General features: G+C 40.3%; 1 protein-coding gene across 4 annotated transcripts in view; it reads right to left on the bottom strand.

The window, feature by feature from the left end:
- Positions 1–7,127: 7,127 nt before the first annotated feature.
- The window catches only part of LOC116941233 (gamma-aminobutyric acid receptor subunit pi-like), a 55,915-nt gene continuing 38,859 nt past the window's right edge, over positions 7,128–24,183 (bottom strand). For 3 of the 4 annotated variants that reach the window (XM_032952057.2, XM_032952055.2, XM_032952058.2), the window contains exon 10: positions 12,572–22,623. In XM_032952057.2, coding sequence (XP_032807948.1) covers positions 22,273–22,623 — 351 coding nt within the window. In that variant the 3' untranslated portion in view covers positions 12,572–22,272. Of the gene's footprint in view, positions 22,624–24,183 lie in introns of all 4 variants that reach the window. The other variant, XM_032952060.2, reaches the window with a different exon arrangement.

The raw sequence follows: 24,183 nt of genomic DNA, 5'->3' as shown, positions 1-24,183 counted from the left end.
CGACATGGCCTTCCCAAACCCACTTCCTTTCATTAAATAAATGAGATGCATCTACATTTATGAGGTTATTTTTCACCGTGCGTAACTCCACGTGTGTAGCTCTGCTCTCAATGCTTATCTGTGTACTTTTCAGCTTTTATTATTTGTCAATGTGCATTTTCCAGGCTCGTATGTCAAAGCAGGTAATATACACTTGCTAAAGGGTTTTTTCACCAGGCACATTGGCCTGTTGCTTTTCAAGCTTACGCTTATCATTATCTACAGAGAAATATGAATAACGTGATTATGTTCTGCCAATACTTGCTGACTACGTCTACGTGAATAACTACTTTCCTCGAGTGATTGGTAATTGGTGTGAAATATCCTGCACTAGAAATTATCTAAATCCAGGCTAAACACATAATTGATGGCAATTATTGTTCATTATTATTGGAACCTTTCGCATACTGATAGGTCACAGCACAATGTGGTCATGCTCCACAGTGTCCTTTTTGAACTTGCTGTGCGAAGGTTTAACGTTGCAGTCAATTGCACACTCTAATGACGGTTCAGTTTTATAAATGCATGTAATATGGCTCCGTTTTAGATAGATCTATCGTCACACCACTTCCGTCTATGTAATGAAACTTAACGTGGCTTGGTTCATACTTTAATGTGTAAGATGGTACATACGTACATACAAAGATCCCCCGTGTAGCCTGAACAGACTGTTGGGGCAAGTGCTATCAGCGAGCAGCACCTATGAGGACCGGCACCGCACACCAGTGGGTGGGTGGCCAACACCACGCCAGGCCGCCTTTGTCTCCCCAGTGGTGATGTTTACACACCACACCAGGTACTCATTTGAGGCTGAGTCGACCTAGGGGAGGCCTATGACCGGTTCAGACAATTATCGCTGTCTTGGCCATGAGCGGGAAGCGAACCTGGGGTCGCCGGGTTCATAGTGCAGCATGTTACCGTTGCACCACCGCTCGCACGCGGACGCACAACATACATGTTGGCACTTGCAGGTATAACAGCCATTAGCACATACAATAAGCCCCATGTTGCACTTTCAAAAACACGTACCAATTCCACCGACACGTATTCCGCACAGCAGAATTTCCATCATGGGGCAGGTTTCTGGCGCATACAATGATCTCCAAAAGTTTCTGCCACAATTGCAGAAACTTTATTCCATCATGTGGAAGGTAACAATTGTGTTTGGGAGTGTGTCTAAGGGAAAAGTGTGGAGGGGGGTGGGGGAGAGGTCATGGCGACCCAATCTGTCCCAAGTCATGTGCGTGCTTGTTGTCTGCATTCTACAAAAATCGGCAGAACAGCTGAATAGCATTTTGAGCAGGCTCTTGTTGCTCTCATCTGTGCGGGGAAAATGGTGAAAGTGTCGCACACGTACATGAAGAATGCAAAAGTGGTGAAGATGATGCAGGGACACACATCATGACGATGATGTTGAGGATGTTGACGATGATAGGTGTGCTGCTTCCACTGTTGCTGCTGCAAATATTGCTTTATTGTTCTGGGAAATGCCACAAGCATTGGAGGCAGTGCAACATAAATTCTAATTCCCCTCCATTTGTACCTTCAGAACATTCCATGGCAGGTGGGCTTCAAGGCTTTACGGACACCAAGAGCCACGTGGTTTTGCACATCGGCCAGGAATTTATGGCTCATTTCACTGCTGAGGGTAGGGAGCTTTCTTCCCCCAATCTCATCGATTTCCCTCTACCCTCCTGCCCCCCCCCCCCCCCCAACTGATGCATGGTGTGAAAATACATTGTTTCGTATGTGAATGGACCATAAAAAGAGCTTTCTAAAATTGATCCACAAGCACCGGAAGGAAATTCACTTCAATACAAATTCCTCCAATTGATCTGCAATCTGGCCCATGCGCACCCCATAAGTGCGGCATTGTACCAAGGACCGACATTCTTTCCACACCTCAGGCTAACCAGTTTCAGAATGTTTTGTCCATCACGAGAATTACGTACGTAACCACTTTTGTGAACATTTGAAATGTAAACTACCTGCAAATGTTGGCACCGTTCGGAATACTGCGTGATATAAGTGGACTTACAATACAGCGGTCACCAGTTTGTTGTCCTGGCGTGGGAATTAAAGCAATGGTGCAAGTTTCTAAAATCCCCCAACCCCCCCAGTCTCTGACCACCCTGCAATGTAATTGGATGCGCAACAGATAGCCGATCATCAGATGATTACGGCCAACTCTTACAGTACGTCTGACTGGTGTAGAAGAGTAGGCCAAATTTCCTTTTAGGGGCTCTTGAGAGCTTTGAGCAAACAAGCTGTCAAAATGCCAGGCAGCCCTGTAGTGCACAATGGATTATTGGGTTGAAGAACAAAGCATTCAAGGGACATGACACCACAGAGATCTCATTATCCATCAGCTTGGGACCACATACAGAGCTTGGCATAGCATGTGGCACTATCATGACTCTACCCTCTCATAAAACCCTGAATAAATCCACCCACGTTTCTTTCCATCCACATATCCTTCTCTCCTAGCTGCAGATTTAAAAAAGTGGCATCAAAAACGCTTTGTCACTACCTCTTCTTACTAGAAAGCCAATAATACATGATAATGTTGTACATTTTTTTAAATTGAAACTCAACATGCGTAAATCGATTTTTCAGTCATTTTGTTTATTGTTTCAATTAATTATACAATAGATTTGTTTTTAAATTAGTTTTGGGATATAAAATAAAATGCTAATGTGACTGCCAATGTTTTTATTAAATGTAGATTTTTTTTTGACATAACAAAGAAATCACAGATTTAAAAAAAATTATAGGGGTGATAAGTGTACATTGTATATGATCACTAAAGGATCAAACTCAAATTATTTTAAATAATGGAAGTGTTTATTTAACATTTTTTCTTGCTTGCTTTCAATTTTTTTTCCCTGCATAAAAGTGTCCTTATATCCATAGCTACAGTGACGTACTACAGAGGGCATTACACAATACAGTATTACAATTGCATCACAAATGTTTGGAACATTAAAAGAGTCAGAATGGTTTTCAAGCAAACCAATCTCAAATTTTTCAACATTTATGTAATAACCTGGAACTTCTACCATTAAAAATACATTGCTCTCAGGGCCAATTTTCCATTATCAGAGAATTATTGGCAATTTATTTCATATTTTAACGTGAAAATATTGCAAAGAAGGTAAAGCAGATGATATATTTCACTCTGGTTGCATAATGTTCTTAACAACAGTAATTTACAGTCATGTGTCAATCTGCTAGCCATGGCCAGAAATGGAACTCTGTTCCATCCCACGTAACGTAATTTCTTACCCTAAAAGTAGAAGTCTCAGGTTAGTTGCTCGATGATGCTAGCTTAGATATAATCCTTCAAATAGGCAGTACTAAAGTAAAAGCTTATAATCTCAAAGCAAAGATAAAGTCCAATTGCTCAGCTTATCAATGAACCTTAGGGATAAAAATATTCAGGTACATAGTTCACTTTAGGAATCGACAAGAGAGTTGGAACATCTTGTATGTTCTTTATCTTATCGCAAGCAGTGTATTACATCTATAGCCACCACTTTTAACTGTAACGAATTGCCTCTCAAAGCAATCACATTTGTGTATTTATATTTACATAAGGCTCTTATCAACCAGTGCTGTATAGGTCCTTGCTTCAGTAACAATCAGATTTTAATTTGATGCCATCAGTAGATGCACACTGCACCATTGCACACTGCATTCGCATTTTAATCGAGAATACTGTTGAACATGGTTAGATTTTGGGCCTTGGAGAAATGCTGATGTAAAGCTAATCCCACCGTGTACAATTTTTACAGAGAGTACTGTAGTTTTATATGGGCGTTGTGGAGTGGCATCATCAACCCGATTAATCAGGAATATCAGCATACTATTTGGGTCTTTCGGTAAAGTCACGTCGATAGAAAAATAATAATAAAAATACACTACGTTTCGATCGCAACACAAGCAATCGTCTTCAGGTGAAAACATACAGCAGACGGACTGCTGAGGCAGGAAGAAATATAGCGAGAGAGCTACTGCAGCCAAAGGTTATATTGGTTTGAGATGGGTACAACCCAATGATAAGTGGGCGGGGCTAGAGATGGAATTTACAAGTAAATGTCAGATCGCAGAGCTAGGTATACCTCGGCTATTGTGTTGCTAGAGATGAGCATGTCAATCTGTTAATGTGACCCCACGGCTACGGTGCTGAAGAAGCCATTGTATTGCTCGAGATTAGAGATTTGCATGTCAATGTGAGACGGTTCCCGCAGCAGCGGCTGTGTTAATGAGAGAGACATTCAGCCTATTAAACAACGAGCGTCACCGCCGCATCGAGGAACAGGGAGCAGCAGCTATGTTAGTGAGACATTTAGCCTGGTAATGTAAATACATTTAACAAGGTAATGTTACATTTTGATTGAAAGCTTTCGTGACTGCAGGGATTCATATTATTGGTTCTTTCAGTAAAGTCACGTAGAAGGGAAACAATAAAATAATAAAAATATAAAACAATACAATTCTCACGACGTTTCGACTGTAACACAGGCAATCATCATCAGGTGTGAAAACCACAGCAATAATTTTCTTGAAAATCACAGCAAGAACATTTTCTTGCTGTGGTTTTCACACCTGATGATGATTGCTTGTGTTGCAGTCAACACGTCGTGAGAATGTTATAGTTTTATATTTTTATTATTTTATTGTTTCCCTTCTACGTGACTTTACCGAAAGAACCAAGAATATAAGGTAATGTAACTCAGGGAGTCGGAATTAACTGCTAACATAGGCAGGTAGGATGGAAGCATCACAGCCAGTTATGACTTTACCTGGTTAATAACGTCCCTCCAATGATTTCTCAGTTTGTACCCATCTTCTCGTTTGAAATTGTGTCTGTGTTTATATATCCGGATGGCTTCATTAACAAATCTTTGTTGATAACCAGTGGGTTTGCCATAGTACCTTCGTCTTGGAGAAATCAATTTGATGTGTGCCCACAGCGTTAAAACAATGATCAGCCATGGCAGAGGTGTTGTTCCTACCGTGTTTCAGATCTGCCTTGTGTTCGCGAACACGGTCTGATAATATCAGCATGTACAAAAAGAAGCATTCAGCTTTGTTGTCTTTGGGTTACTTTTGTAATGCGTCCCATTGCACTGCTATTTGAGTTAGTATGGCATACAACTGTAGTACTGTTTGTGTTTAAAATAAAAATTAGAGCCATTATCAATCCATCAATGTACGAAGAAGACCTCTCCATACCACGCGAGCCACGAGAGACTTTTAATCATACATCAGCACGCTGGTCAGTGCGAATTGGTGAAGACAGAGGGCAGGACCAGTTCTGGTATCACTTGCCACTGATGTTAGCAGTGGCCAGAAATCAAACTCAGGTAGGTGGGTTCTTAGTGCAGCACCCGAGCAGCTAACCACTCTGCCACGGCTCCACCTAATTTGTCCTTAACAATAATTGTGACCAAAAAAAGGGCAAAACAATCGTTTAAACGGTGTAGGAATACACGCAAACAACAACACGAGCAAACTAATGAATCGTTAATTTTCACACAAAACATATTACATGTGTGTAGTATAATAATTACCTTGTGGTAACGCGCTTAGAATCATCAGTAGAAGTTTTCCCACTGCCATTGAAGACGTGGTATAAAGTGGCTTCTGGAAACTTTTAGACAATCAATATAAACCTAAAAAGGCAAGATCAAAACTCACTGGAAATGAATAAGCCTAAAGTAGTATAAGATCAGTTTTTTATAAAGAAATCTACACAATGCAAAAAAAAATCCTCTGGACAATAGCAGTAAAGTGTGTGGTCTGCAATCTGAAAACGTAAGAAAGCATGCTGTGATCACATGACCAAACCAGATGGGGGTCATAATTAGAATTTAAATATATCTACAGTGAAGTTAACCAAATGGACAAGATTTTAGACAGCAGTGGCTTCCATAATTCAATTCTGCTGTGTGTGGTCAATGTATAATAAAACTATTCGAATGACAATTTTCACAATGCAATGAGATCAGCATTGTGCAATGAGATCAACATTCAGTGGGCTCACATGACATTGACTTCTCCAAGACAGAGGTTCTTTGCAAGCCAACCGGCTACCATGAGAGATTCGTTCATGAGGCCATCTACATATACAAGCACAGAGACAATTTCAACCGAGAATATGGATTCTGGCTTAGTAACCATTGGAAAGATGTTTTAAACCATTTCGGTTCTTAATTGATTGTATTTCACGGTGACTATCAGACCACAGCCCTTTCGCTGACACTGCCTCTTAATACTTTTCACACCATGATCAATGGTATGGTTTATAACATGTAGTATAATAATTAATAGTATAACGTTGTAATATTTAACAGAACTCACAAGGCAATATATAGCATCGTAATTGCATAGTGAATATACAGCAGTGTGGTATATAGTTGGGTTCATAGAATAATACATAGTGTAATATCACAAGTCAAATGTTATACCATGTAGTTTAGATTTGAAGATACAATATTGTACTGTATAGTAGTCCAGTTTATAGCATAGTCATGAAGCTGCTCAGGACACAACATCGTACCTTGCTATACCTGCTCATTTTCTTTAGTCTTTTTCTTCCTCTCTGCATTTGTTTTCAGCCCCCTCACCCCTCCCCCTCTCCGAAGATTGGTCGGGCTCTTGTTCTGACTCCGTCCACACTGTTTGACTGGCACGTTCCTTTTCATTCCTCTCTGCCTGTGTTTCCAGCACCCCCCCCCCTCCCTCCCCCTCTCTGGAGGTAATTGCTTGTAACGTACAGACTCATGTTTTAACTCAGCCCACACAGCTTAATAAACGCTGTCCATACATGACGGCGTCCATTCGAGCTCTGTCTTCCATACAGACTTGTCTCTCCTCACCTGAAGAAGGCTACTTGTGTTGAGGCCGAAACGTCGTGAGAATTGTATTGTCTTATTTTGTTTTATTGTTTTATTCTCATTCTACGTGACTTTACCGAAAGAACCAAGAAGATGAGATCAGCATGTTCAGCATTAAACAGAAACATTTTGTATTGTGGGCGTCTAATTACCTAAGAGTCAGTACAAAGTCACACCTTTAATAGAAAGTTGCAGTACATTTATTAACCATAGTATGTGCATTAATTGCAGGAGTTGAATTCATAATACCCCAAAATTAATTTAATATGCTTGAAAAAGTATGCATTATTACAGTGGCAATATGAGCACAATTTTAAAATTAACAGCCATAAAAAACAATTATAGGTTCCTGGACCCGGACACCAACAATATGAAAGCAAAAGAAAACACAATTGCATTCCAAGGTAGAGTTATGGCATGAAGATTTACTACATAAAAAAACATGTATTTTTCACTAACCAAGCGAGTACTAAGTTTATTTGAGCCTATAAAATCTTTATGTACAGCACACAGTAGTGTGTTTAAGTAAGTTATTACAAAATAACCTCATATTACTGATCCCATTATACTGTGCATTTCGAAAAATTGTAGTACAATACAGTATTTGGTAAATAAATATCAATATATAATCAAATTGTCATTAAAAAAAAAAACTTTCCACCTGCATATTGATGTTTCAGACTGCAAGCTGAACTTTCCAGTTTTCCAATTAATACGACCATGCAATGCACAAGTGTCACCTTGCACGTATGAGTGGGTTTAATCGTGCAGGGTGATGGAAAGATCTCTCTGCACATTGCATCCAAACAACCCTCTCACTCTGGATGAACTGGCAATGGAAATAATCCGTGTGCTAAGTGTTATATACGTACAGCCAAAGGAAATGTAGATTGTATTTCAAAACTACAGCTGGGGCGATTGGTGCTTAAGTCAAATTAATCGACTAAAAGTTGTAATTCTATATTTTTAACGACACATTTATATTTACGCTATCTAACCCAAAAACCTCGATTATGGATAATTCAACATTGTTTTTGTGGTTGATTATTCCATTATAGGTCCCTTTAAAAATTACAACTGCCCGTACAAGTCACGCTCAGCATGATACGCCTATGACGTCTTAAATGTCAACGTGTCCAGCGGCACACGTGGAAAAGAGATGGGAAACTCTTTCTATCCAACTACGACTGTGTTATCCAATGAGTCGAGGAACCCGACCGATAATCGAGAGAGCGATCGATGATTTAGGCTATCGTATACCCCAGCTTTACTCAGAACATATACCGGGTTTAGAATGGATGTCAAATTGCTCTTAATTTCAGAAATTCTTGTTAATTCGTGATGACGCAGTTCTACTGCACAGATACATTTTGGATCACCATCCTATATGACAATGGACAGCCTCCTTGCAATGCATCCGCAGACATCGAGTTTACATTTGAATGGTGAGTACATTGCCTGAGAGAGCTTTTTTGTTTTTGCATGCCTCGGGCTTTCAGCTTTCAGTTATTGATGCATTTACGGACCCTATAAATGCTAATATTTAGCGTTGTACCATGATTATAAAATATACAGCACTTTAGAGACTTCCATGAAATTATATTTGATAAGTATAGTGCTCCTTGAGTCATGCCTCTGAATTATCATGGGATTCTCTCAATGAAAAGGGCTGCATATTTTATTGGCTGGCAAGACTACCCCTCTAAATTAACATTGTAAATAGCCTATAATGGGTGCAGTATAGAGTCCAGATCCTTGAAAATACCAGGGAACTTGGACAGACGTTGATCGTTATGTCATCTCCTTTTCAGTAGGCGTGCAGATGCTGAACTCAACACAGCTTTGGCTTGCATTATTATGGCTATTACATTCATGAGTATATCACATAATATGCATTCATTTCGTGAAAATTAAAAGTTCAACCTAGGTAGAGAGGCCTATTGCCCATAATCTTTGTAATAACCTCCAATTAAAATAATACGTAAATAACGGCTGTGAAGATACACGTTATTTACGTGAGTGGCATTGTACAACGCATGCATGAGCAGAACTGCATGCAAGGAATGTGCTTAGAAGCTATAAAACACGTTGAATCATAACACCAAGCTCAAGCCACTGCTATGTTTATTGTAGAACAATTGTATTTGCCTTTAAATAAAACATTCTTTTGGATTGCATGGTGGAAAATATCATTAAAGCTCTACATTTTGATTTAAAGCTTTCGTGACTGCAGGGATTCATATTCTTGGTTCTTTCTGTAAAGTCACGTAGAAGGGAAACAATGAAATAATAAAGAAATATAAAACAATAAAATTCTCACGACGTTTCGACTGCAACACATCATCAGGTGTGAAAACCACAACAAGAAAATTTGAAAAAAGTGGCGGTTATTTTTAACTTTAGCACCACGGAGAGAGATTTCACAGATATTCAGATGGACGAGTCCATCTATGTTCGGAAAAGAGGAGGGGGGAGACAAAAAATAATGGATGCGGTCTGAAAGCCACCTTAAGCGTGATCAATCAAGACCCGAAATGGATTATCAAATCCTTCCAATGATTGCTAAGCCAGAATCCATCTTCTCGGTTGAAATTGTTTCTGTGTTTGTATATGTGGATAGCCTCATGCACGAATCTCTCATGGTAGCCAGATGGCTTGCAAAGAACCTCTGTCTTGGAGAAGTCAATGTCATGTGAACCTACTGAACTATAACAGTGATCTGCCACGGCCGAGGTGTTGGTCCTACCGTGTTTCAGGTCTGCTTTGTGTTCACGAATGCGGTCCGAGACATGGCGTTTGGTTTCTCCAATGTAACTACTACCACAGAGGCAACTTAGTTTGTAGACACCAGGGTACTGTATGTCTGGAATCACATCTTTTACAGACGGAACCAGATCACGGATTTTATGTAATGTGTTGAATCGGACCTGGATCTTGTGTTTATTCAAGATTTTGGAGATCTTTTTTGTGATCCCCGCAATGTAGGGTAAAGTGATGGTTCTGAAAGGCTCCTCAAGCGGGTCCTTCTTCATGGTTGGAGTGATAGCTTTGCGGATTGTCTAGTCGGAATAACCATTAGCCTTAAGAGCTTGGTGTACATGCTTGAGTTCACTGGCTATATGTTCCTGGTCGGATATGCATTGGGCTCTATGGTGCAGAGTCTTGATGAGGGAATTCTTCTGGGATGGATGGTGGTGGAAATCCGGTTTCAGGTAAGCATCCGATTGGGTAGCTTTCCTGTAGACAAAGTGGCTCATTGAACCATCAGGTCTCTTTTTTATTAGGACATCCAAAAAAGGTAGCTTGGCATCTTTTTCGACTTCCATGGTAAATCTGATGGCTGGGTGTATGGAATTGATGTGGTCGAAGAATTGGTCTAGAGTAGGCCGGCCATGTGGCCAGATGACAAAAGTGTCATCCACGTACCTCTTCCATAAGGTTGGGCGCAGAGTGGCAGTCTGGATGGCGTCAGTCTCAAATTTCTCCATGAAAATGTTGGCGACAACCGGAGATAGGGGGGAGCCCATTGGGGTGCACTCAGTTTGTTTGTAGAAAGTTCCATTCCAAGTGAAGTATGTATTGGTTTAGCAGTGTCTTACCAGGGGGGGGGGGGGGGGGGTACGTCAGTGTTTAGTCCTTGATGAACCAAATCTTCAATGATTGCGATGGTGTCAGGTGCAGGAACTTTGGTGGATAAGGAAACTACATCAAAACTGACAAGCAGGTCGTCTGGGGACAGGGAAATACCCTTGATTGTCGATACCAGGTGAGTAGAATTTTGTACTGCAGAGGTGGTTTTTTCAGTGAAAGGCCGCAGGATTTCAGACAGAAAACGAGCCAGTTTGTAGGTGGGGGAGTTGATAGTAGAGATGATGGGACGAAGGGGTTTATCTACTTTATGTATTTTTGGTAAGCCGTATAATCTTGGTGACCTGGCAGCAGAAGGTTTCAATGAGAACTGTTTAGTTTGATCAATTAATGCAGTTGAATCAGAAATGATTTTGTTGGTTTTTATGACGAGGCTGTTGGTGGGATCTCTTTATTTTTGTATAGCTGCCATCGTTGAGTAATTCTTGAATTTTGTTGTTATATTCTATTTTATCCATGATGACAGTGGCATTGCCCTTGTTGGCTGAGAGGATTACAATGTCATCTCTCTTTTTTAATTTATATAATTCAAAACGCTCATCTTATCTCAGGTTGCTAGCTGGCATCTTAGCGTTTTTGAGGGTTGCAGCCATTTCAGATCTTGCTACGTCTGCAGCAATGTGACCCAGGCCCTTGAGAGCCACGTCTACTTGGGCAATGATATCATTAACTGGTATGTGTTTAGGTGTGACTGCAAAGTTTAGCCCTTCAGTAGGTTCACATGACATTAACTTCTCCAAGACAGAGGTTCTTTGCAAGCCATCTGGCTACCATGAGAGATTCGTTCATGAGGCTATCCACATATACATATACAAACACAGAGACAATTTCAACCGAGAAGATGGATTCTGGCTTAGCAATCATTGGAAGGATTTGATAAAACATTTCGGGTCTTAATTGATTGATCACGCTTAAGGTGGCTTTCAGACCGTATCCATTATTTTCGTCTCCCCCCTCCTCTTTTCCGAACATAGATGGACTCGTCCATCTGAACAAACTGTCAAATCTCTCTCCGTGGTGCTAACGTAAAAAATAACCGCCACTTTTTTCTAATTTTCTTGTTGTGGTTTTCACACCTGATGATAATTGCTTGTGTTGCCGTCGAAACGTCGTGAGAATTTTATTGTTTTATATTTTTATTATTTTATTGTTTCCCTTCTACGTGACTTTACCGAAAGAACCAAGAATATAAGGCTCTACATGCCAACAGTTCCGTGCATCTGTACCATGCGTGCATATCAGCCACATCACAAACTGTACGACGGATGTATGGAAATGCTCTTTGGAATATATCTTGTTGATAAGCTATTATTAATGCATTTGCTCAAAAGCATCCGGCACCTCTGCGACCATACAAAGTCTCCTCGGCTTGCTTGTTATCTTTAATTTGAACTTCACGTCACGATTGAGATAAGCCATCACGTTACACTTTTAAGCAAGAGAGCGTTCACTCCTTGATCACGTGTTTTAGATGCTACCGTCTACATAAATTAGTAAACCTCAAATAAATAATATCGGCAGCCACCAACCCTTAGACCTTGGCTGAAAGACCACAGAGAGATCGTAGACCACGCTTGTGCGCGACTGGAGGTGCCCCATTAGTGTACTCTTCCAATGAAATGTACTGTTTTCTACAGCAGCTTCGTACAATTCAATTGCTGGCTTTTAGCCCTCTACTTTAAATAGCACAGCTGGTCCATGGAATTCTCCCATCCGCACAAGTGTTCATCAATAAAATCAGAAAAAGAATCAACATGTGGAATCTCGTTTCCCATTTGGAATCTCGTGGTAAAATTACACGCGGCATTCACAGAACGTGGGTATTGTGAAGTCACTCTTGTCCCGATTGAGGCAAAAAATGTGGGGGTACAGAAGGAAGACAATGGCGGGAGCATAAGGGTCTATGAGGTGTGCGTGAAAAATAAAATGTGTTTTTTATATTCTAGCATATGCAGGTCATATAATGTGCAGATGCAGGACAATAACATAAATGTTGATTTATTGTAAAATATACAGACATTGTCCAGTCCCATCTGGTTCTGCTTCTGGCATGCGGATGTTGCAGAGCGTGATTTTGCTTAAAATTGCTTTGTGAAGGCAAATAACTCAGTTTACTCGTACAATGCTTCAGTTGTTCCAAGGATGCAAGCTATAAAGGCTACATTTAAAACAACCATTATTAAATTACACATGCAAACGATTGGATTACATTTAATTGGTCGCAGTGTTGGCAGTTATGCCATTTAGTCAGCATCATAAACGACATCTGACCAAAGAAAAAGCTGTCGTGGCTGATTATAAACAAATTTCATTGCACGTATATTAAAAAGGCGTTACAGCAATATCACTACATTGTTAAATTTGCACCAGCTAATACATACATTTTAGCGAAAATGAATGGCCTGCTACACAAATTCGCAAAGTGAATCCTGGAAGTTTTTTTTTCTCCCCAATTTGTAATATCTAAGTTTAGATCTTCAGTGTTGTGCTACATAGCTCTCCGATGCGTATTCAGGTTGTGTCACGTGTTCTTTGGCCTCCTGTCCGACGTTTCACCTCACAGTGGGAGCTTCCTCAGCAGCTCAATATTCAGCAAATCGACATCGTGTGGAGCAACACAACAGCACAAATCTCAAAGAAGTCGGAGGGCTTTTTAACATACAGTACAGTAGACTGAACTTGAGCGTAGAATATCTTGATTGCAAATATAGTAACGTGCTACCTTTTTCAATATGTTTTATCGACATGGCCATCGAGACATTGCACTACCCATACAGCGTGGTAATGTTTTGTAGTTTATAAATTATCAACAATGTCAAGGTAGGTTATGAGGCTTTCATATACAAACTTATAGCCTCATTTTTAAAATAAATAAATAAATAGATGCTGCATACTGAAAACTGCCCTTGCCTTTAGCCAGCAAAAAAGGTTACACGGACGCACTAAACTCAACACTGAACAAAGATGATTTCTAACATCACCTCTGGCACAGATTGTTGCACTCCAAAGAAAATCAAGCATATCCACAATAAGTGTGTGTGTGTGTACACGCCCGACACTGAGGCGTTTCATTTTAAAGAATTTACATTTTTAACCGAGTTGCATTGTAAAGTAATCTCCTTACTTGTGCAGGTCTTATTAGTGTTACCTAGGTCAGAGTGTCTGATTTTTGTTGTGTTGTTGTCATTGCCCGCACTTCCTATTAGCACGGTTGGCTACGTACGGTGCTAAATAATTTCAACATACAATACATACATTTCTTTGTCAGTATAAACACATTTTACGCAAAATGTAAATACATCACGGTATGTCTATATAATGATGAAAGACAACATTGATATTTGTTTTAAAATTGCTGTAACCAAAAAAGCTTTCAGGTGACCGAGTTGCTGGAATTAAATGTTCAGCATTAATCACAAGTGGCATCCTTCTCTCTCACATACACACACGTTAGCACACACACTAACACATAAACACTCAACATTTAAATGTTATGTTGGGATGCACATAAAGTGAGAGACATACATCAACTGAACAAGCAAATACAATAACGTTGCTGTATTTTGCCCAAACAATTTTGCAGTCAACATATTCGTGTAAAGGTGCATCCCTGCGATTTCTGATGGAAGGGCATCCACGACAGGAAGCTCTCGACAGCTCCTCTCGAGGGTGTTTTGGCCTACTCTTCCATGCTAGCCAAAGCAAGCCTTTACGTACACATCACATATGGAATCATGCAACGAGTGATAACCCTGCATCCTCTCTCAAAGTAAAACAGCTAGCACTCCAAAACACAACTCACCCACCAGAGACACACTTTGGGGCATTATCAATACATGTGGCACATGTTGGCACTGCTGTGTTGCTTCAAAGAGTTGGACTGTTGGTCAAAATGCGGCCTTGAATATGTCACATCCCTTATATCTTCAAGCGGCACTGAGATTATGAAAGTATAACTTTTCGACGTTGGCCAGATTTACCTGAAACCCAAGCTAATAGTATATACAGGATGGCATACATTGGCGAACATTCAAGGGAAGTTTGCACACATGCACAAGGTTTAAGTGTCATTGAGCCAGCAACTCCAGGAAACAGGCAGCTATAAAAAGTTGCTTCCCTCGGTGATGAATCATCCACTGCAGGTGTCTACACCAAAGGCTCGCCCCAGCTTTTAACTCCTGCACGGAGCTTGAGGCAAAACAGCCAGTATCATTTCCTTTTAATTGCGTGCCAATTTGTGGAATCAAACCACTGTAGTATTTGTTAGCTTCTGAAAGTGGTCTGATCACAGAGGAGGTTGATCCAACGACGACCGTCTTTTAATTTGAATACTAAATCCTGTGCGAAGCTTTTCTCAAGTATGTCAGGCAGCACGATGACCGAAAGGACAGTGACAAAATTGTACGTTCATTGAAGTGGTGTCGCGAACATGACATTGAAGCATACAGTGAGAGACTAGCAAGACTGAATTGTTATTGACTACTAGCGACAATGTGTGAGCTCAAGCATTAAACAAAGGTCATACTCTGCAACAAAAAGCAGGTCATCGGTTACATAAAAATATGACAATACTGTGCACGCAGCATATTTGACAGAAAGTTCACCACTCGATATACTTATGTATACTACAGTGTTACTTTTTTTTTATCAGTTTAAATCATTCCTAGAATATGGCATAATCGCACATTTTGGATGTGATTTGCAAATAACGCTTTTCAGTTACACACGTTTTTTTCTTGATTTATAATGTGCCCACAACATTCTCTCATTATTATTAATACATATTAAAAGTTAGGCATTAAGAAATAGCTACACATATAAGAAACATTACAAAACACTAGACTATCGCAAATTTTAACATATACATTGAAAAGCTGCATTAAATACTGTGGCCACGTGCTCAAATGGCATCTTATCGCAGTAATATTGGTTGTCAACCTTGAAGTCGGATGTGAAAACTCCAAAAATACCCAATTCAGAGCCCTGGCAAAGCAACTAATCCCTTCCAAAGTTCACATATGAGGATCTGAAAAGGAACACAGCAATAATAACAACTATAGCCTCTCCGTTGCTCACTCTTGAGCCATACCACTTTGGATTATTTCAGCAGCACAAAGTATAGTAATTGTGTGGCACAAAAAAAATGTAAGACATTTTCTTATCCCGAATAACTTAAACACGAGTATCATTTTGCAGGCAAGGAATGCTCCATAAACTCGCCTTCCGTTCAAGATTAAGAGTTCAATGTCACTGATGCCACCGCATCTTTGCCATCACTTCTGTCTGACAGATCGTGTCAACTGCTGCACAGTTGACACGATCACCTGATGGTGTCAACTCTATCTGACCGCCCGATGAAGCTCGTTGTAATTACTGACGAAACGTCGTACTCGAATTGTAAATGTTGTGGGTTTACTCTCCAACACACCGGTGTGCTGAACTTTTAAAGAATTGCCATGTTTTGTTTACGTGAAAAGCCTTAATAATTGGCTGTGTCGGGTGGTGGCGGGTTTAACGACACATTTATATTTACGCGATCTAACACAAAAACCTCTATTATGGACTATCGTCAAAGTCTGCTCTTGCGGTATCCCACCATCTGGCAGTATCCCCATCGCCATCAGAGGTTGGCGATAAAAATCACTAACCTCTGGTTGTCCACTGCAGCTCCTGTCTCAGTGACCCGCGATCTCCCATCAAACACGAGCATCTTATCCAATGATTTCCAGTCACATGGAATAGCATCTACTGCCATAGTATAAATGGTTTTCGCTTGGCTTGAGATGAGCATTTTAAAACAGGGCTAAGTATAATGCACGTTATAGGGGTCAGTCCTTTTCAATATTTCTCGTTGCGAGATGCTCATTAGTGACAACTTGCCTGTCTCTAGACAATCAGTGTCAAATGTAATACAATGTCAGCAGAGGACACTTGCTTTTTCAAAATAAGTCACTGATGATTCGGTGGTAACTGTACTGGTTGGGAATACACTAAGTCTGGAGTTTCATTGTGCATTTTTTTTTTACTTTCTCGGGTGTTCGAGAACAATTCTTGTCACTGGCAAAAGAAAAACTTCCACAGTATAAAGGAACCGGCGGACATCTGTCCATAGATTTTATATCTGACACTGACACGCTTTCTTCTGAGATGCACTCCAGGGCTATGTATTGGCATTTAAAATATATTCTGTTTAAAGCCAGCTCTACCCCCAGACATTGGATTTTATATTGAATGAAATGCAATGATAATCCAATCAATATCATGTACAGTACAATTTGTGCATCAGCCTCACATAATGAGTACACATTTTGTATAAATTAATTAATAATATCCATGTGAATATTAATTATATGAATATCCATAATACTATAAATACATAAAAAATATATTATTACACACAGTATGAATAACATTAATATAAATGGATATCAAGTTAGTTCCCATACCAAATGTCAACCAGCGATTTTTAAAGCTTTAAAATCGCTAAATAATTTAAAGATTATATTAATATTAATTATTGCAAAATGTACATTTGAAAATATTCATGGTATTCTGTTTTCTTATTCTTCCATATTTGTACATTTCCAACATATAGAATATTTCAGGAAAAAACATATAGTACTGAAAAAAATAACGTTTACAAAAGTTTCACAATGTGTTTTAGACAGTACACCGAAAGCTTTTCACGATCTTGCAATTAAATGGAAACATTTATACTAATCCGTGCTTTGGGGCAGTTTATAAATTAATTTTAAGGTGACTACTCATTCCTTCGAAGAGGCAATTAATAGCACATTCTGCAGCTCATCATGTGGTATTTAATTATATCCCATTCCAACATGCTGGCAGCTGTAGCACAGTGGTTTCGCGCATTACGGTCGTACACAACAATTAACTCATTATAAACCTGCCAACGAGGCTTTATTCAACCAAGGTGGCACTGCGCAGCCAAGGTGCAGCAGTGAGCCGTACGGATGCATACGGATGCATTCAAATTAATCAATGTGTCCCAGGGAAGATACAAAAAACACAAATACGTAGGCGCAAGATGACATTTGTGCATATTACCAGGGCACAATAGCGTGCTATAAATCACAGGCTGAGTCCACCTCCTGGATAGAATGGAGCCATGTAAATAAATAATTATTATCCGAATCAGACTCAGCTCGCGATGCAAATTTCATCTGTTGCCTGAATTATATTAAGAGCTACTTGCTCAACCACATTGGTCTTGGCTCATGGGTATGTTTTGTGTATATTTATTTTCTAATTAGTCTTTCAAACAAACCGAGTCATTACTGTTGTTTTCATAATGCACATATCTCACCTTGTATTGCACATTATTAGTTCATTGATAAAGAAACCATATGTCCATTATAGTGGATCACAGTTTCACCTTGAGTCCATAAAGGTTTTGTGAATGCTGCATGAGCACTTACCAATGTCATCCCAATGTGGCACAAATTATGATTGTATTTCTAAAATAGTAACAATGCACACAAGTAGTGGTATCTAGACATCAAAATCCGTTAGTGGCCATAAACTCAGCCAGCATGCCTTGCATGCCACATGACATCACCATACTGCATGTATAGTATAATGCACAACAACCTTGTTTTGAACCATCAAGATGAAAACAATTCTGCCAATATTACAATAGATCCACATATGTTAGCTGAATTAGACTTAACTCACAATGCAAGTTAATGTTGTTGCCTGAATTTAAATGACAAATATTGATTGTTTATTTTTACGCACTTTTCTGTCTGGTGACTTTTCCATCATTTACAGAAATTATGAGGTGTTCATATGGATTTACTATGTTATCAACACGTACCATAATTGGGTTGCTTACGGTGTAAACAGGGATTTGTATACAAATATATTGACAATGTTTGATTACGCAAGATAATCAAGCAGCTGGATTTTAATGCTGTATTTTCCCAGATATAATTTTTAAAATGGGATCATTCATCTCAATTGGCCCAAGTCTGGTGAAATAAAGGACATTGGAATGAGCAGAAATTGTATGCATCAAATGTCCGCTTTATTGGTTTTGTCATTTATATAGAATAGGGCAAAGTTATTCCTGCCCTAAGCAGATGATCTAATCCAAAGGATATTTAAAAAAAACTGTGTATCTGTGGCCAGTTTAACAGGATTTTTAAATGAATATAGCTATGCCATTAAATTATATGTGCAAACAACATCTTGTTAAATAATGGTGTGAGAATAATGCTGCAGGTGTTGCAATATTTTGACAGACATCTGTTGTAATTTTAACTGCCTGTGTTAGTATTCCCAACACATTGACTTTACACTGCTTTCTTTGCAAAACTCTGTGCTATCTGATTGCTTTACTGATCTACCCTGGTAGTTATGACGCACAGCCAGTGGCTGTTTACTCACTCAGACGTAAACAGACATACTAATTCCCCTGTTAGCGTGCCTCGGGCAAGTGCTGTGAAGGCCAAAACAGAGCACACACAGCGGGATAGTGCAGCCTACATTAACCCCCAACCTGCGTTTGTGTCTCCAACTCCAGTATTGACCCCTTTATTCCAGGAAGTAATTTTCCACCCAGTTTACTTCGGAGAAGCTCACGGCCATATACAGACCCAAATTGCCATTGATATTGTGCACAGGCAGGTATCCAACAATAATCTTGCTGGCATTGTGGAGCAGAATCCTCATAATGATGTCACTCTTCCTGTCAGACACGTGCACAAAAAAAAGACAGATAACCCATAGCCTACACAGGCCCGTTGGGGCAAGTGCTGTTAGTAATAACCGATGAAAACACTATGTAACACAATTTCGATTTAAAGCTTTCGTGACTGCAAGGATTCATCTTCTTTGGTTCTTTCGGTAAGTCACGAAGAATGAGAATAAAATAATAAAATAAAATAATAAAATTCTCACGACGTTTCGGCCGCAACACAAGCAGCCTTCATCAGGTGAAAGAGCCCTGTCGTCCCGACAGTTCTGTTCTTTCACCTGATGAAGGCTGCTTGTGTTGTGGCCGAAACGTCGTGAGAATTTTATTGTCTTGTTTTATTTTATTATTTCATTCTCATTCTACGTGACTTTACTGAAAGAACCAAAGAAGACTATGTAACACAATTTTTTTCCTGGGTAGTAAGTGTTATTTCCTAATTGCTTATGCCTAAAAAGTATATAAAATGGCTATTATTCCCCACAAACTTTGCTTTTGTGACCAGGACAGTGATATTTAGAAATGTACCTATTTTCAATGAGAAAACGGCCGAATTTGTGTCTTTTTGTTCACATAAAGTCAGAAAAAAACACATATAAATCAAAATTAACATGTATTTGCACTAAAGTAATACAAAAACATGACTACAAAAGATTTAAAAGTGAGTAGTTTTTCAAGATTTACGATTATACTGTAAATCACTTTCACAAATCAGCCCCCAAATGTAGTCTCCCATCATGTTCTCGTTATATTGTCCTTGGTAGCAGTGTTCAAAGTTCAGTATATCCTGGTGGAAGCGCTGGCCTTGCTCCTCCGAGTACGCTCCCATGTTCTCCTTGAATTTATCAGATGAGCATCAAAGATATGGACTTTGAGAGACATCCTACAGCCCATTGTGCCATAGTTCTTCACCAGAGTCTTAGCCAGCTCCACATGGTTGGCGACCTTGTGATTGCCCAGGAAGCCATGAACCACAAAGCTGTCCCAAGCCGCTTTCTCCTTACTAGTGAGCTTCTTGGGGAATTCATTGCACTCCAGGATCTTCTTTATCTGTGGTCCGACGAAGACACCGTCTTCGAACTTTGCCTCAGACAGCTTAGGGGAGAAGTCTTGAAGGTACTTGAAGGCTGCCGACTCCTTATCTACAGCTCTGACAAATTGTTTTATAAGGCCCAATTTGATGTGCAGTGGTGGCATCAGCACCTTCCGGGGATCCACCAGTGGCTCCCACTTGACGTTGTTCCTCCCCACAGAGAACTCGGTCCACTGTGGCCAGTCCCGCCTGTGGTAGTACGCCTTGGTGCTGATAAAACCGCCTTGGAGACCCATCAGGAATGCCACCATTTTAAAGTCTCCGATGACTTCCCAGCCATACTCATCATACTTAAAGGCGTCCAGCAAGGTCTTGATGCTGTTGTAATCCTCTTTGAGGTGCACCGAATGAGCGGAATGGCTTTGAGGCTCCTGGATGAGCTGTCAATTAAAAAGCGCCACTCATTCTGGTTACAGGCGATTCCGATTGCCTCGAACAGACTGGTCACATTGTGGCAGAAGCAGAGCCCATCTTGACGCTTCCTCTGATCTGCGACTTGCACACTTTTGTCCAATAAGTTCCACTGCTTGAGCCTAGACATCAAAAGCTCGGCATTGGACTTGGTGAGACCAAGATCTCTGATCAAGTCATTGAGGTCTTTTTGGTTGGAGTAGTATGGGTTTCTCTCCTTGGCTCCACCTCTGAAATTGTCATCTGGATCTACAACGTCTTCCTCACTCTCTGACTTGCTGCTCTCTTCTAAAGACTGTTGCTCTCTCTCCGGATGAGTGGGTATGGGGCGCTCAAGGCAGTGTGGCACCGGGGTGATGGATGAAGGAAGGACCTGATACGTGATAGCAGGTGCATTCTTGCCAGTCCAACATTTGGAAGGGTCCATTATGCAGAAGTAGCAGTTGCTTGAGTGGTCAGTGGGTTCCTGCCAAATTCTTGGGATAGCGAACTTCATGGCTCTCTTTTCCCCTCTGTACCATCCTATAAAAATACATTTATTTCACCCATGACTAATGTGTAAGAGATTCTCGCAACATTTTTCACACGTGATATCTTTTTTTCAATAACATTGAAAATTGTAAAACATTTTAAAATTAAAAACCTTTACAATTTTACAAATGTTAACAAATTTTATAAGATAAAATTCTGAGCAACAATTGTCCATCTTGCCTTCCAGAGTTTTTTGCATTGCTCGCAAGTGAAATGAGGTGCCCAGGGTTTGTCTTGATCCCCAACAGGCATGCCGAAATATGCCTTGTAGCCCTCACACATCTTAGCAGATGCTTCCACAGAGTACTTTTTCACTCTTGTCTTGATAAATTGGCCGCAGACATAGCACAAAGCGTCTGCCGGATGCTTGCAGCCTATGTATCCACTTAGGCAGCTGGAACTAAACTGAACTGGTGGGCTTAAAGCCCCTGTATTTATACTACTATTCATATTACTGGAAAGTTCTAGAATGTTTTAGAAGTTACTCCAAGTTTACTCAGCACTGAATCGATCTGCAATGTTCTGGAAAATAGGTAAATTTCTAAATATCATTGTCCTGGTCACAAAAGCAAAGTTTGTGCAGGATAATAGCCATTTTCTCTACTTTCGAGGCATAAGCAATTAGGAAAAAAACACTTACTACCCAGGAACAAAAAAACAAATGTTACACAGTAAAATCAGCAGGTTCATGAGCCAACACCATGCATGGCCGCCTTTGTCTCCCCAGTGCTGATCTTTACACACTGTGTCAGATACTCATTTAAGGTTAATTGACCCAGGACAGATTCAGATAATCGCCGGTAATGTACTCCACGACCAGGAATTGAACTCAGGCGCTAGGTGTGTAGCACAGTGCACCAACCACTACGCTACTGCTCCGCAAACACACAGGTATACACACACGTACACACACTCATTCGCACGCATGTGGATTACAGATAGAGATAGTAGATCCAATAGCAAAGGTTGATGACGATGAAGGTGAGGGGAAAGGCCTTGCGAGAGTAGATATCAATGTGGTGTGGGTTCTGCACTGTGCAGCAGTTCATGATGCACACCAGCCGCTTCTTCAGCTTCTTCCCTTCCACGTTGATGCCCTGGGGAGCGCCGTTGGGCTTGGGTTCCCCAGGAGATGAGGAGTGTCCGTGCCCGGGAGACGAGGAGTGCCCATGCCCATTCCCACTGCCGCTGCCTCCGTCGTAGCTGTCCGCCGTCTTTGCGGGGCAGCGTGTCACGGGGGTCTGTACCATCCCGTTGCTCTCCTCGAACTCCTTCTTCAGCTCCTAACGGACAAACGAGCGGTGATTTTGACACACCGATTCAACGGCTTGCACATAAGCGATGCTTTTCATTCGTCATGTTAAAGGCAGCAGAGACTGCAGTGGCAAACAACAAGTGGAGTCAGGAATACATTTTAAACCTTTTCTGAAGATATATTTCAATTACGTTGTGCATTGGCTCTCTGAAAATCGGTCCCCACGTTTTGCAAAAAGTCGAAGTTATTCTGTCCGCCTGCTCCATCATATGAGCAAGGGGCAGGGCTGATATTTGCAGCAGCCCCAAATATCCCGCATCTGTTTAGCTGCCTCTCCATAGAGCAACCATATGAATTTAAATGTCATAAGTGTGTCATCTATATTCCAGTGGTATTTTCTACGGAGCAGTATTGAAATTGACACGTTTTGCTGCAGCGGGGCTTGCAACTAATTTTAAATACGATATACAGCGTTTTCTTTGAAAATGTAGTTAAACTTGTTTTCATCAGATGCCGAGTATTAAAATAATTCCAACATTGGAACTGCACAGATCACAAAGGAATAGCACAGTTCGTGTCACTCTGTAAGTGCAAACCATCGAAGAATGAACATTATATACTGTAATGTGTTTTGTATTGACGATGCATTATCAAGGCCAAAGACATAAAAGTGAAGCTTAACTTGTTCAGCCATTAAGTACCAGTGCGATATACCACTTTGGAGGTAAGGGTTGATGGATCGCATGCATTTGTGAAACTTTCAAACCCACTGAGCTGTGATATGGCCAGGCGATGGCAGTACAGCCAATGAATTTGCGAGCCCACCGCTGTGAACCTTTGAGTGTCGTTCCCTCACATATATATAAATGGGTTTTCCCCTGATACTCTGGTTTTCTCCCACGTAAAAATAACATTCAGAGACATTGCCAAACATATGTGAAAGACCCTTCTTAAATAGCCTTGAGACTCAGTGAGACTTTCCAGACGAAATTCATCGTGTTATAATTATACACTTTAATGATTAAGATACCTAATGTGCTAAATTGATCTTAATTTTAACACCGCTCTAATTTCTTCCTGGAGAATACGTGATTTGTGAATGAGATCGGTGTCCTAATACAATATATTTGACTTAATATGTTGTCCTCTGCAGACGATTTCTCTGTTGAGGACAAAACAATATTTTGCAAGGTGGACAGAAAATTGTATGGCACCTGAGAGCCCAAGCGATGCCCAGCTAACGAGCAAGACATTTTTATTTTATTTATTTTATATACATTTTTAAAAAGGAGCCATGTGCCCACTGTGTTTTTATGTTCGGAGGTCAATGCCATAAAAATGTAGTTGGGCTGCTAAGTTGTTATCTATAACAATGTCCCCTCGCACACAAACGATGGAATGTTCACTGGTTGTTTCACTTTAGGTGGCAGATGAATGCCCGTAGTTGAAATGTGCCAATATACCAATGTGCTACATTCTTTGATATTCTATAAACTACCACTGTGTTGGGTTTTGAGACCTAAATGGATCTCAGAGCATGAATATGGTTTAAGCAGCATTCAAAAAGGGACATTTTTTACTACGAGGG

This window comes from Petromyzon marinus, chromosome 11 (assembly GCF_048934315.1).
Source record: "Petromyzon marinus isolate PM22_M1 ecotype Great Lakes invasive population chromosome 11, UKy_Petmar_22M1.pri1.0, whole genome shotgun sequence".
In the NCBI taxonomy this organism is placed as follows: domain Eukaryota; kingdom Metazoa; phylum Chordata; class Hyperoartia; order Petromyzontiformes; family Petromyzontidae; genus Petromyzon; species Petromyzon marinus.
Note: the sequence above shows the minus strand (reverse complement) of the source record. Positions and strands in the feature narration are given on the sequence as shown.